General features: G+C 43.7%; 1 protein-coding gene across 6 annotated transcripts in view; it reads right to left on the bottom strand.

Annotated features, from left to right (window-relative positions):
• Positions 1–974: 974 nt before the first annotated feature.
• Positions 975–14,100, bottom strand: part of RNF152 (ring finger protein 152) — a 45,419-nt gene continuing 32,293 nt past the window's right edge. For all 6 annotated transcript variants that reach the window (XM_035125469.2, XM_035125471.2, XM_035125470.2 and 3 more), the window contains one exon: positions 975–1,933. In XM_035125469.2, the coding sequence (XP_034981360.1) occupies positions 1,149–1,760 (612 nt within the window). In that variant the 5' untranslated portion in view covers positions 1,761–1,933 and the 3' untranslated portion in view covers positions 975–1,148. The remainder of the gene's footprint in view (positions 1,934–14,100) is intronic.

Genomic DNA, 14,100 nt, shown 5'->3' with positions numbered 1-14,100 from the left:
GGTGCATTTGTGCATTCTGTATCATGGCCATATAGCCTTTAGTAGTATCTCACACTTGCAATGATGAATAAAACCTAGATTACGGCTCCTTTGGTGATGTACCTCCAGCTTGTATTCAAAGGGTAGGACACCTGAAGAGAAGTCTTCAAGAACCATTCCGTATGCCACTCACGTACAAAGATCAGCCTTTATCTCAGATTAGGCCATCTCCACTAGTTTCCGCAGCAGAGGTTCTTGACAAATATATTTACTGTGTGCACATGAAACCACATGCCCAAGATTTACATTTTTAAAGTAGCGTTTTGCAGAAGGCAGCATACAGACAAACAGTTTGGCTGGACAGCTGTATATCCTTCCTGGTTCCCTTTATTGCTTCTTTCTTTTTGTGTCCGATTTCAATTTAAAAGAGAGGGGGAGGAAATCACTTAAAACTACAGAAGAAAAACAGAATGCGCATAAACACACAGATATAGATTACATCCAAAATACTTCCAACGCTTTAGAAAAATGTTCTCTTTCTATAACTATGGTACAGATTTTTTAAAACCGTTGTAATTAATGTGCAATTTAAAAGATACAAAAAGAAGCCTTATTAACTAAATGAGATTTTTTTTTAACTTTTCACAAGTTTCTCCATTGCCGCTTAAAAAGAGAAGAGTTACGGTTTTCGCTACGTCTGGAAAAGTACTGGGTTGCTTGCCTTTCCGAATGCCAATGCTTAATTCTACTTGAACATACAGCATTTTGATTTGTAAGTTGACTACTCTGTTAAAGAGAGACAGGGAGAGATTATGTCCTATATCGCTATAGTAGAACCAGCTAAATAGACATCTTTAATCTCGTAACATGATGAAATCATTATAAATTACAGCTCATTTGTTAAGTGATTATGGTGATGCATGCAGCTTTCCTTGGTACTGTTACCAGCGGATAAGCATTGTACGTTTCCCACACTCTACCAACAGGTGCCACTGTCTTTTAAAGTAGACTCTGGACCAGCAACCAGCCTGGTGTCAATGACTCAGTATGGTGGAACAGCGGTCCAAATAATGGCGCTTCATCTCACGGCATCCTGCCACCACCATAACCACCCTCCCAAACCCCCAAAATTGGCCCGCATGGGTATTTGCCGTTGCAGCCACCTCCTTTCAGCCGCAGGAAATCACAGTGAAACGCTTGGAAATGCACGACATGTTGTGTAGGACAATCCCAAGGAGGAAAACCAGGACGCAGGCCACCAGGATGACGGTGCAAACCCCCGACCAGGTGGAGCTTTTCGCAATGCCCCTCCTGTCTTGCTCTTCGTCGCCTCCCTCCTGAGGGACGCCGGACTGCAAGGGCTGCTGCTCGGCTGGGATTGTCACCACAGTGAGAGACTTCTGCTGGCTGCCTGGCAGCAGGCGGCAGCCAATGTCTCCTGGCAAGAGGGACCTCTCCTTGGAGATGGGCAAGGGCAACATGTAGCAGCCGTTGCTGGGAAGTTTGATGAAGACGGGAGTGTGCTCTGAAGTGTGGGGTATCGCAATCACGGCAATGACCTCTGGGTCGTCGGGCAGCTGGGAGACAGAAAAGCCCGGGGGCAGTTTAGTGATGCCTCGGCACCACGGGCACCGCAAGTCTTTCTGGCTGGTCCTCATCTGCTGAAGGCAAACAGAACAGCAGGTATGCTTGCAGTCCAGCAACTTGGGCCTCCGCCGGGGGCTATAGTAATTGAAACAAATCTGACATTCCAGCAAAATGTCCTGGGACAGAGTCTCCATCGCGGTCCAATTGGCGAAAGCAGTGAGATTATCACGTTGTTCGGCAGTCCGGTCTCAAATCTAATTCCTGGAGCAATTCCCAGCCTCCCACGGTGACTAGCTTGTATTCTACCACCAGGCGAAAGGAGATAAGGAGTCCGTAGCGAAGCATCTGACTGGGAGTCCGTCAATATCTGAGAGGGAAATTTAAAATGAACAGAGTTAATCATAAAGGTCTACTAGAATACTGAAGGGGGTGAGGGATCTAAAGACATCCTTTTATTGATGCAGACGAAGAGTAAAGGATAATTGAACTTTGCAAAACTGTAGCATCTTAAGCACAATGCTTATGGCTAATAAATTCCCCTAAGCACAAACATTACCTAACCATGGGTTTTAGCCTCATATACCAGGGACATTGAATAATAAAAAAAACACACCCTAAGTCTTTTTAGACGGTTATAATGATTTTTGAAGACAGCATTTCAGACTAATAGCCTGAATTGCACATTTTTACTTGGTCAATAAGGCTATTTTCATGCAGGAATCAAAAGGACAGTTTGCTCGTTTTCCATGCTTCATGAACAGACTTCATGTGAAAGCTTCAGAAAAGCTTTGAACAAATGGAGAATAACCCAAGATCAGTTTGAAGGCAAAGTGGGAGGACACACACCTATATATTTTTCCTCCCAACTTGACTGAAATTTACAGCATTGCATATATCATTGCAATCACCCTCTGGTTCACATTCAGTGGGAAAGCCCCTGCAAACCTTTAAATGTTGGAGTTCATTTTTAGGAACAGGTTAGGCAGTTGCGAGTCGAGGTTAGACACACATGGTGACCAGGAACACATAGGTATACAGCAAGCGCAGGGTTTATGAAGTACATTTCTTCATGACAGCAATGCTTGGACAATGACACTCAAGAGCTCTGTTGACACTTAAGGCTAGCGCTGCAGAGCCATTTCCCTACTGGTGGCTTCTTCTGTGGCTCCAAGGAATAATGTTACTACAAAACTTTGTGAATAGGATCAAACACACAATTTCTGTCTCCCTGTCCATTGCATTCCTTTCTGGGCAGAATAGCAACCAGGTGGAAGAGTGCCGCAACTGTCTCCAATCCATTTGGCTCTCATATTCTAATACCTACTGGAGCAGCAGGGGAAGGATAATCAGGAATTGGTTCTGCACCATTCACAGTAAACCTGAATGGGGCCTTATAAAGCAACTTTCCCAGGAACATTCTAAGGTTTAGGACCAGGTAGTTCTACCATCCCCAAATCTTACATTGCATCCACTGCAGAATAAAGTATCGGTTGAAACAACATGTGCAAAATCCAAGGCAAAAGTCACAAAATGGGTAAGACAAACACCAAGGATCTGCTCCCGATTATTTTTATAAGGGAGAAGGTCAACGGCCAAACTTCTGCAAATGTTTTTTTTAAAAAACCATGTTGGCTTTCCTATCTCCCTGTTTTAAAACCTCTGGCACAATTGAACTTTGAAGTGTCATCGGGATCGACCTCATTTTCTCTCTGCCCAGTCCTAGAGTTTCGCTCATAGGGTTATCATCTCTCTTGCTTGGCTTTAATCTGCTGCATGGCTAATTACATTAAAAGTTATTAAGAAGGAAAATGCTCATTGAGATAGTAGTGAAGTATTAAGACAAGCAGTGGCATAAATTGCGAGCAGTGTAGCAAAATGGTAATACAGGACGGATCTAAACATTATGTATAGGTAGAGGTAGAGTGGACAGTACGAAGGAAATGCACAAAGTTAAGAGGGATGCAGTAAAGGGAGCCTGGAATACATTGTGCACTTAATAAAGTCTACATGGAACATGCACCTTCAGCACTCATAAGCCACAGCACATAAAAGATTCCAGAAACATTAACAAGCCAGCAGCAATATAATGGCTATGCACAATTTTAAAAATTCCAATAATTGATGGTTATTTTGGTGGCAGTGGTAAGAAGTAGAAAAAACTAAATAGGACAACACTGACTTAAATGTCCTCCCCGCCAATTGCTGATCTGCAGAAATTAACTATGGGGGATGTTTGTGTATGCCTACAAGATTGTGGCATGGCCACACACACATCTGGTAGGTGGGTTCTGGAGGAGCAACCGGGGATGAAAGTTAGCCATCCCCAGATTAAAGTCTGTAACGTTTGCAAACTTTATTTTAAAAAACCATGCACACACGATTGTAACAAAACTTTCAACCAAGACATGCAACTTTTGCAAAGCAAAGTGCTTCCTAACACAGTACCCCTCATTGCTGCTTTCCTGAGTACAATAATTCGTGGAACACTGAATAATTATTGCTACCACATGCAAACCATTAACTCAGCTCTGGGTTTCCTCAAAATAACTGAGCCCCGCAACCCATCTTCTAACGTTATTACGTAATGAACTAGAAAGCAATTTTGCAGGTACAGTGGACGCTCGGGTTGCAAACATGATCCGTGCAGGAGGCAGACGCAACCCGCAGCGCTGCGTCTGCACACGCGCAGGTCGCGATTCAGCGCTTCTGCACATGCACAAAGCGTGATTTAGTGCTTCTGCACATGCGCGAGCACCGAAACCCGGCAGTAACCCATTCGGGTACTTCCGGGTTCAGCACGGGACGCAACCTGAAGCGTCTGTAACCTGAGGTTTTACTGTAAAGGATAATAGACGTCGTCCCTCAACAAACTTGGGGTGCCTTCATGTCCTGCTTGATGGCACTCCCTACAGGAGCATTTTCATACAAAAGGCTTGTAGGTATTTATTTCTTTTATATACATATAGTGGTACCTCGCAAGACAAATGCGTTTTGCGATGTTTTCGGCGCTTCACAAGACGAAGTTTTCTATGGCCACGCTTCGCAAGATGAAATTGTCGCAAGACTAAGCGACTCGCGAAACGAATTACTTTCGTCTTGCGAGGCACCATTGTATACATATAAATTTATTTATGTGGCTCTCAAAGTTTTACAATCACATATCCAACATACTGGTACATACATGATAGAACACCAACAATTCCATGAGTTGTGTTAGACTGAAAAATAGTGGCCAGTGGTTGATCTGAACCTGCCTCCCCAGTCCAACGCTTTATTCAGGCAAGAAACCAAGACAAACCAACAGATGTCTGTGTGCGCACTCACGCATGCGCAAACGCTATTTCCGGTGTTCCTTCTGGCGCGGAGGAGGCGTGCGCAGCATCCTGAAGCCAATGTGAAGCCAGCCAGCGTCACAGAAGGCGGTCCCTGCTCTGCTCCGCGCCGGTTTAGCGCGGTGCACGGGAGCTGACCGAGCAGGCAGCGGGGGTCCCTGAGCGGGTGGAGGGGGTCCATGGGTCGGTTAGACCCCCGTGGGCCGCTTGTGGTCCATGGGCCTTAGGTTGCCGACCCCTGGCTTAGGCTCTGTGTACAGCAGGTTCAGAAGAATACACAGAAGTTGAGAGTGGAGCTGGAATGCGAAATCCCACGAGTTCATTCACCCTGGGCTCTAATGTGAAAAGTGGACTTCCCAATATTCTCCCTTACTGGCATTTGATGACACACTTACTATAGGCATTTGGTTCAATGGAAGGAAAGCTGCTGCTCTATATATTTCTTAATTAACACACAAAAAGGCCAAAGGAACAAGCAAAAAACCTGAGTAACAAGGCAAAGAGCTTCTCCAAAGATGAGGTGAAGATTGCGGTATCCCTCTCTCTCCAACCACAAAGTTTCCGCAACACTTTAGAAAGCCAGCCAGGTCTCATATGAGGGCACAGCTGACTTCAGCAGCAGTCAAAAACATTGTTTTATCATTAGTACTTTGGATTATCTGATGACAGCCAAGAAAATGTTGCTGACAGAGAAGACCCAGAGCTAAAGAAGACTGCCAGGGGTATCCTTAGGACTCTTTAAAGGACAGTGAGAGGGGAGGGGAGAGGGCTGGGAGGCAGCAACACTCAAGTGAGACCAAAAAGACAGAGACAACCAGAATCATGATTAATATCCTTGGCTAGTGCAGATCTGATAGCAGCTGAAAGCTCTGCAGGGCTGAGCTATATCTACTAATGTTAATAAAACCTAACCGAGTATGAAAAACCATGGGCAGAAGACACCAAGCGATAGAAAGAGATGCATTAGCAGCAGAAGGGAGTGGAGAGGGGGAAATCGCTTGCCTGACACATATTTTCCCTCCCTGCTCTTTGATGCTCATGCTCATTGCTAACATGGCTCCAATAAATGAGAGCTGAGAAAAACAGAGACACCGATATTTAACGATGACAAAAAACAGAACAGAGAGAAAACAGAACGGAGAGAAAACAGAGAGAAAACCTGGGCAGTGTTCAGAGAGTGGTGGTGGGAGATGAGTGTTCAGACCCCTGGGCTATCACTTGTGGGGTGCCTCAGGGTTCTGTCCTCTCCCCCATACTTTTAAACATCTACATGCAGCCGCTGGGAGAGATCATCAGGGGGTTTGGGCTGGGTATTCATCAGTATGCGGATGATACTCAGCTCTACCTCTCTTTCAAATCAGTTGGAGGATGGAGGCGGCTAACAGATTGAGGTTGAATCCTGACAAGACAGAAGTACTGTTTGTGGGGGACAGGAGGCGGGCAGGTGTGGAGGATTCCCTGGTTCTGAATGGTGTAACTGTGCCCCTGAAGGACCAGGTGCACAGCCTGGGAGTCATTTTGGACTCACAGCTGTCCATGGAGGCGCAGGTCAATTCTGTGTCCAGGGCAGCTGTCTATCAGCTCCATCTGGTACGCAGGTTGAGACCCTACCTTCCTGCAGACTGTCTAGCCAGAGTGGTGCATGCTCTAGTTATCTCCCACTTGGACTACTGCAATGCGCTCCACGTGGGGCTACCTTTGAAGGTGACTCAGAAACTACAACTAATCCAGAATGCAGCAGCTAGACTGGTGACTGGGAGCGGCTGCCGAGACCACATAACACCGGTCTTGAAAGATCTACATTGGCTCCCAGTACGTTTCTGAGCACAATTCAAAGTGTTGGTGCTGACCTTTAAAGCCCTAAATGGCCTCGGTCCAGCACTGAGGGCCTTCTGACTGTTCCCTCATTGCAAAAAGCCAAGTTGCAGGGAACCAGGCAGAGGGCCTTCTCGGTGGTGGCGCCTGCCCTGTGGAACGCCCTCCCAACAGATGTCAAAGAGGAAAACAACTACCAGACTTTTAGAAGACATCTGAAGGCAGCCCTGTTCAGGGAGGCTTTTAATGTTTAATAGATTATTGTGTTTTATTTTTCTGTTGGAAGTCGCCCAGAGTGGCTGGGGAAGCCCGGCCAGATGGGCGGGGTATAACTAAATTATTACTATTATTATTATTATTATTATTATTATTATTATTATTAAAGACTATCCTTTCTGCAGCACAGCACAGCACAGCACAGCACAGCAAATGGATGAATATGCTAGAACTTGGTTCAAAGGGTTTTTTTATTGAACCTAAGAGTAAGTAAAGTAAAGTATCCCTGAACAGTTAAGTCCAGTCAAATTTGACTATGGGGTGTGATGCTCATCTCTGCTTTCAGGCCAAGGGAGGCAGTGTTTGACCACAGACAGCTTTCCGGGTCAAGTGGCTCAACGGGATACCGTGATGGAAGCCATAGTGCACAGAAATGCCATTTACCTTCCCAGTGCAGTGCTACCTATTTATCTACTCAGTTTAGCGTAGGCATCCCCAACCTTCGGCCCTCCAGATGTTTTGGACTACAATTCCCATCTTCCCCGACCATTGGTCCTGTTAGCTAGGGATCATGGGAGTTGTAGGCCAAAACATCTGGAGGGCCGCAGTTTGGGGATGCCTGCTCTACATATATTAAGTAACATCATCATCCGACCCCACCCCCACCCATCCCCTCCCTGTCCACCTCTCTTACCCTTTTCTTCCTAATGTCTCAACAAATGAAACTGATTAGTAAAAATGATACATGGAATAAATACGAGAGAGAGAGACATTGCACATACTTCTGTAAATCAAGAAATATTTAATTTTTTTTAAAAAAAATGGCTAGCTGTACTTACAATAGAGGCTCCAAGCCTCAGCTGTGTTATCCTAAAGTAAGCAGTTTTCATAACAAACAGGGCCTGTTCTTAGCGAAAGCCAGAGAGCACTTCTGAGTCCCTGTTCTAGCAGTAGGATGCAGGATGCTAGACTAAACGGGTCCTTGGTCTGACCAATCAGTGCCCTTCTAATTTTTCTATCAGAACACCAAGTCAAGACGGTTCAGGCCTTTCTGAGGGCCAGCCTGCAACTGAAGAGATCTTTTCTCTTGGGACATGAAACCATCCAGTGGGTTTTAGCCATTAATTAGATTATATCCCATTGAACTCGATAAATTTTCCTTCAGTAACACCAGCACAACACACATACACGATGCCTACTCTGAGCCTTACAGATGAGATGAGTAATATATTCACAGTACAAGTAAAATCACGCCCAGCTCAGAGTCGCTGGATAGCCCTGGAGAAATCACCTTAAAAGAAAACTCTGCTTCTCCATTTCTATCAGCAGAATGGTCAGTCATGCACATTGATCCTAATAATCTGTGGTCTGACCCTTCTCAGCTGAATTTTTCTCCCCATCAATTCCAATACTTTTAGTTCCAGAACTAATAAACCAAAACCACCCTAGATAGTGAAGTGCTTAAACTAAGAATTAAACCCTCTCTGTCTTTTTTTTGGGGGGGGGGGAGTAAGCTCAAAAGCTTATATCATCCCTGAGCTTCGAAGGCTACCCACCACGCTATGTCTTTTCCATCCGTAACATTGGTTGCTAACATAATCACAACGAGTGCTGAAGTTGCAAACCTCGAACAAGCCTATGCATTTGTATGTATCATCATTCTACAAGGTTAATATCAAGCTTTCAGCTAGGCAACCTATTAGGATGCTTCACCTTTACCAAGGAAGTTTCATGGCGCAAACTCCCCAAACGCATTAAGCATCCTTAGAAACCATTACAGACTATGTATGATTTATGACAGCGTCTGTTGCCCTAAGGCTGCAGTAGCGAGGGGAGGGGAAGAGACATCGAGGAGGGAAGGTGCCATGCGTTCTCAACAGAGAAATTAATTGCCAGAATCACCCACACTAAAATATAAACAGGATGCATCTGTTTGGAACTTTTCAAATTAACAGCAGGAGGAAAATGCTGTAAATTAAAATGTTGCCAACACTTCCACAAATGAGTTTGGAGCTGGAGCTTGGGTTTCATTTATTTTGAAACCGACAAAAGCTTTGCTGCTGCTTTCAGCTCTGAGAGGTTAACTGTTTGCTTTCCTCAAGTACTCTTTGCAAAGAAAATGACTGCCCTTGTTTAGATTTTCCAATGGCTCCAACTGCCAACAGTATCTCAGCGGTATAGAAACACGAAATAATTTATTCCCCTGTGAGAAGGAATTACTACCAATACACAAAACAACAAGAAAGAAGACTTATTTTAGACATTTGGGGGGGGGTTGTTCGGATCCAACTCCCATCAGCCTCAACCAGCAGTACCAATGGTTAGAGGGGATCAGGGTTGCATCTGAGCAATATCTGAAGGGATATAGTTTCCTCAGACCTACTGAAAACAGGCAAAGCTCTGGCAGCGCTGAGCTGAATCATGCGCTTGCCAAACACTGCTTACATCATCTGAATCCCTCACCATCTGAAGAGAGATGGGTGGTAACTAGAGTCATAACCACATCTATGGAATGCCCTCCCATGTCAGAGGGTCATCTAATGTTAATTCTGGCACCAGGTAGAAACAGTTTCATTTGCCCAAGCTTTTAGGAGACAGAGGGGCCTTCTCGATAGTGGCGCCAGCCCTGTGGAACTCCCTCACATCAGATGTCAAGGAAATATACAACCATCTGACTTTTAGAAGACATCTGAAGGCAGCCCTGTTTAGGGAAGTTTTTAATGTATGATGTTTTATCATCATCATCATCATCATCAATTCTGTTGGGAGCCACCCAGAGTGGCTGGGGAACCCCAACCAGATGGGCAGTGTATGAATGAATGTTGTTATTGTTATTGTTGTTATATCGATAATGGTGCAAAGGTTAGTTTTTTCCTCATCTGCTTTGCTAATATTTTGAGCTGAATTTTTATACTGCTGGCCTTCTCTTTTTTGTTTAAATATGACTTTATACCTTTTATAACATTACGTTTTTAATAAAAGAATAAATGGGAGGGTACATTCTGTTCTCTTTATAGTTCTTTCCTTCACTTGGTTAATGAACAGAACAGAGAAAATCCCGCTGTGTTCCTTCTAATCTGACATCCACTTTTGGTATTCTCTCCATAAATACCAGCCCTAAAAGAGAGAGGTTTGAAAAAGAAAACTCATTTAAAATAAGCCACTTTACAAGCACATTTCTCACCAGTACAAATCACCGGATAACAGAGATGGAATTTTCTTGAAGTGGCCAACCTGTTATAGGAGAGAGAACAGCACAATTCTTGAGGCCAAAGTGATTTAAAAAAACAAATCCAAATCTCCAAATGGAACACAATAATGGAGAAAATACTACCGGTAAGGCACTACCACTAGTAAAATGTCCCCCCCCCCTCAAAAAAGAGAGTGCCATTATATATGCTCACCTAAGGAAACAATGCCTTTTAAGATGAGTTTTAATTGTTTGCCACTCTGCTCAGTTTTCCTGTCTGTGAGCAAGGTTTGGTGAACTTGCTCTATCATATGCAAACATGATTTCCTGAGGAAGTGATTTGGTGTGTCGGGGAGTTGGCTGAAGAAAACTTAGCAGTGAGACTCAAGCTTTTTATGTTGAAGGAAACTGCTTGATTAAGCTGGCGACAAGCGACATTTTTTTATCCGTAAAAGCAGGAGCAAGGAGAAATCTGCATCATGCAGTTCACTAAATATTTACCTAAAAGTAGCATGCTGACAGCGAAATAACCTCCCTGCTTTCACCCTATTATTATTATTAAACACCCTTTTGAGTCACCCACTTTTTACCTATGTTTGCTGTACATCAGAATTGGCAGGAGTTACTTTATTGCGCATGCTGGGTAAACCTCACTTATTTGAGCCATACAGAATCAATATCACTCTGCTTTTTAAACTTCATTGATGTTACTTTGCTTGACAATAGTTAATGAACTGCGCTGTAAGCATAAGCATTCAGCACACTGCAATGAGGAAAAAGCAATGATGCAAAAATTAAGGGAAAGCTGCAGAATATTATATTTCACAGAGAGGTAAAGCAGTTGAGAACTGACTCCTAGCTGATATGACAAAACAGAAATCCCGCTCCCAGCAACCAATGAGAATTGCTAAAGGATGAACATGTGAACATGGACAATAGGCATGCTCATTCAGACAGGATTGTGACACGTTTTGTTACAGAAGACAATTCAAGACCGAGAAACTCCAGTTTTTTATACTGAACAGGTCTCTGAAGTGCCCAAGGAACGGCCAGCCCTTTGCAGAATAAAAAGTTCAGGACATAAGTGAGCAACATTAATACTGATAGCTGGTGAAATCCAAGACAGTGTCAAAAGAACTTGCCAAGAGGTCAAGACTGGAGAGAGATGCATCAAACCAGGGACCCAAATTGCATCAATACTGGGAACAGAGGATCAAGCAAGCCAGGAAAGGTCAAATCCAGGGAGTCTCCTACAGGAGCCCGACAAGACTAGCAGATGGAGAAACCAGATAGGCTGTTGCTAGAGCAGTTAGCTGGAAAAGGAGAGAAAATAAGGGCCGTAGAAGAGTGAAAAGTTAAATTTGAAAGTTAAGTGCAAGGAGCAGTTTGTTGGGGAACAGCTTAGTTGTATAATCTTGCAACGGTACTATCCCAGTGTTACAGGAAAATCCTTGGGCTCACTTGGATTACCAAACAAAGGCACCAGCCAGGAATATAGGAGCAAAGATTTCCATCGTGTGTTATGTGGTGCTTTGAGGAGACATTGTGTGTGAACAAAGGGCAACCCTCCCCGCCCCCCATCATTATAAAAATTCCTGTAACACCAGGAACAGTCTGTCTTATGTAAATCTAGGATCAAAATCAGGAAATAAAGATCAGAAGCAGAATAGGGCTGGGAACCAGGAGAAGAAGGGGCTTGTCTGCTACAAATGAGCTTCAGGGTTTGTTTGTTTCGCCATTCAAACTGTACACATCACATTCCAATGCAGTTGTTCATTTCTGTAGAAAAACCAATTAACTAATTCTATAGCTCTTAACATGTCAGCAACAGGGAAACCACCATTGTCAAGGCTAGTACATCGCTACCCATATAGTTTAGAATGAGTCATTTCCAGATCGGTTTATGAAGATGATGGAATATGCATAGATGGCTAGATTACCTGTGAGAATTAAGAAACAGAATGAGGAAAGTGTCCATTGAAGGATGGAACTATTTTGTGGAATTTTCTTTGGGGGGGGGGAAATATCGTGCTTATGTAAAACGTATGCAGGATTTGAAGTAGAGCAGCCAATGAGAATTGGTAGTTCAATAATTTAGAATTAACGTATATAATGGGTAAAAATGTAAGTAGTATAGTGGCTTTATAAGCTATGAAAAGAACACCCTGAAAGGGTGGATGGGAAGTCAATGAATATGAGAGATATGTTTTGAGGGTTGTTTAAAAGAATTTGCAAAATTTGAAAAGTTAATATAATTTTAAAAAAAAGAATGGGTCATTTCCAGATTTAAGGCCCATTTGCAGGCTATTTCCCCCAACCAACCCCCCATCATGTGTTATCAAACCAGATTTGAACACTGGATTTTAGGGCAACAGGGTCTACATAGAAAATGAGAGAAGCGGATGTGGCTGAAAAGCACTTCTAAAGAGGTTTCTGTTTGAAATGCAGTAAATTTGCAACAACCAATCCTTCTAGTAGACCTGAAGGTGTTTTTCAAATGCCTTCTTTATTATTTCGAATAAATAAATATTAATAAATAGCTCCATCCAATGGAGTTTCTTCTCCTTGCCCGTTTGAGATATCACATCAAAAGCAAACTGCATCGCCATTTCCCTGTGAGTTTTATTTGATAAATATAAATCATCTTTGCATTTAACGTATAGTTGCTGGAGAGACTTAACAGGCTTATCAATCTCTCTTGCGCTCTGAAATAAGTTCAGGAAAGCCAGCTGCTCCCAAATTTCAAAGAGCAGGAAGTGAAGGCAGTAGCCTACCTAGATTGGGGTAAGGACCAGGGTCCACTATCCCACAGAGTCATAGCATCATGGAATTGTAGAGTTCAAAGGGATCCCAAGGGCCATCTAGTCCAGCCCCCTGAAATACAGGAATCCTGCTCACAGTTGTCCCTGGGTGGGCTCGAACCACCAACATTTTGGTTAACAGCACCAACCCACCGTGCCACGCTTGGAAGGGCTAGGCCACAGGAGAGTCATTCCCAAAGGCAGCAAGTACGGCTTAGTGCTCTAATGTGCTCAATGACACATAGGAAACACATAAGATGTGAATTATTACAGCTGTTGGTTATAGTCCAATGGGGGGGGGGAAGCCAGCTAAGAATCCTTGCATAGGCCAACAGCTATTTCAGTGGAAACAGGGAGATAATATAGACAAGGTTCGAAGGAGGAGTCCATTTGCACTCCTTTTTTTGCAGCTACAAAGTCTCTCCATTTGTATTAAACCAAACAAGACTCCTCTGCCCACGGTTTGATGCATAACAGCATCCAGCCCATCAAACAAATGCAATCACAGACTGCAATGCTGAAAAGCAGGGCTCTGCTTCCGATAAGGTGTTTGTTGCTGCTGCTGAGAGACTGGTGCCTCCACTGCTTTGTCGTTTATTGAGGAGTTGGGTGATTGCAAACACTTTTGTCATTTGCAGCCGCGTAGATACAGTTCATATCCCAAGAGCCTCGCCTTTCAGAACAGAATCCAGAGTGGGAGAGGCATAACTGAGTGAGGGTCAGCTCGTGAAGTCAATTGGTGTTGACTGGAGACAAATAACAAAAAAAAGCCTTCCTGAGCTCCCCAGTTTGGCAGTCCCATGTACTGTTTTTGCTGCAGATAAACCTACTGCTTACACACACTTTAAAGCCAAAAGCCTCTTTTCCTGAGGAACTCGACATAAAATTGCCACATAAATCTGCAGTCGTGTGACTGACAACTTATAACAGAGGTTCAGTGTGGGTGTTAGGGATTCCAATAACCCTCTCCTTTCTTTCCTACTTGAGAGTCAAGTTCGAACCAATAAATGGGTTATTCTACCCTATATTGTACATTTTTATCTTTTTTATGGGGGAAGGGAATGACTCTGTAAATTCCCTTTAGCCAGATTGTAAAAGATCGGCACACCAATTGTTACTGGTACTCCAGCGTGTATATATATATATATATGGTATTGAGGCGCAGGAATGCGGGAGCTCA

Source organism: Zootoca vivipara, chromosome 8 (genome assembly GCF_963506605.1).
Source record: "Zootoca vivipara chromosome 8, rZooViv1.1, whole genome shotgun sequence".
Lineage (NCBI taxonomy): Eukaryota > Metazoa > Chordata > Lepidosauria > Squamata > Lacertidae > Zootoca > Zootoca vivipara.
Note: the sequence above shows the minus strand (reverse complement) of the source record. Positions and strands in the feature narration are given on the sequence as shown.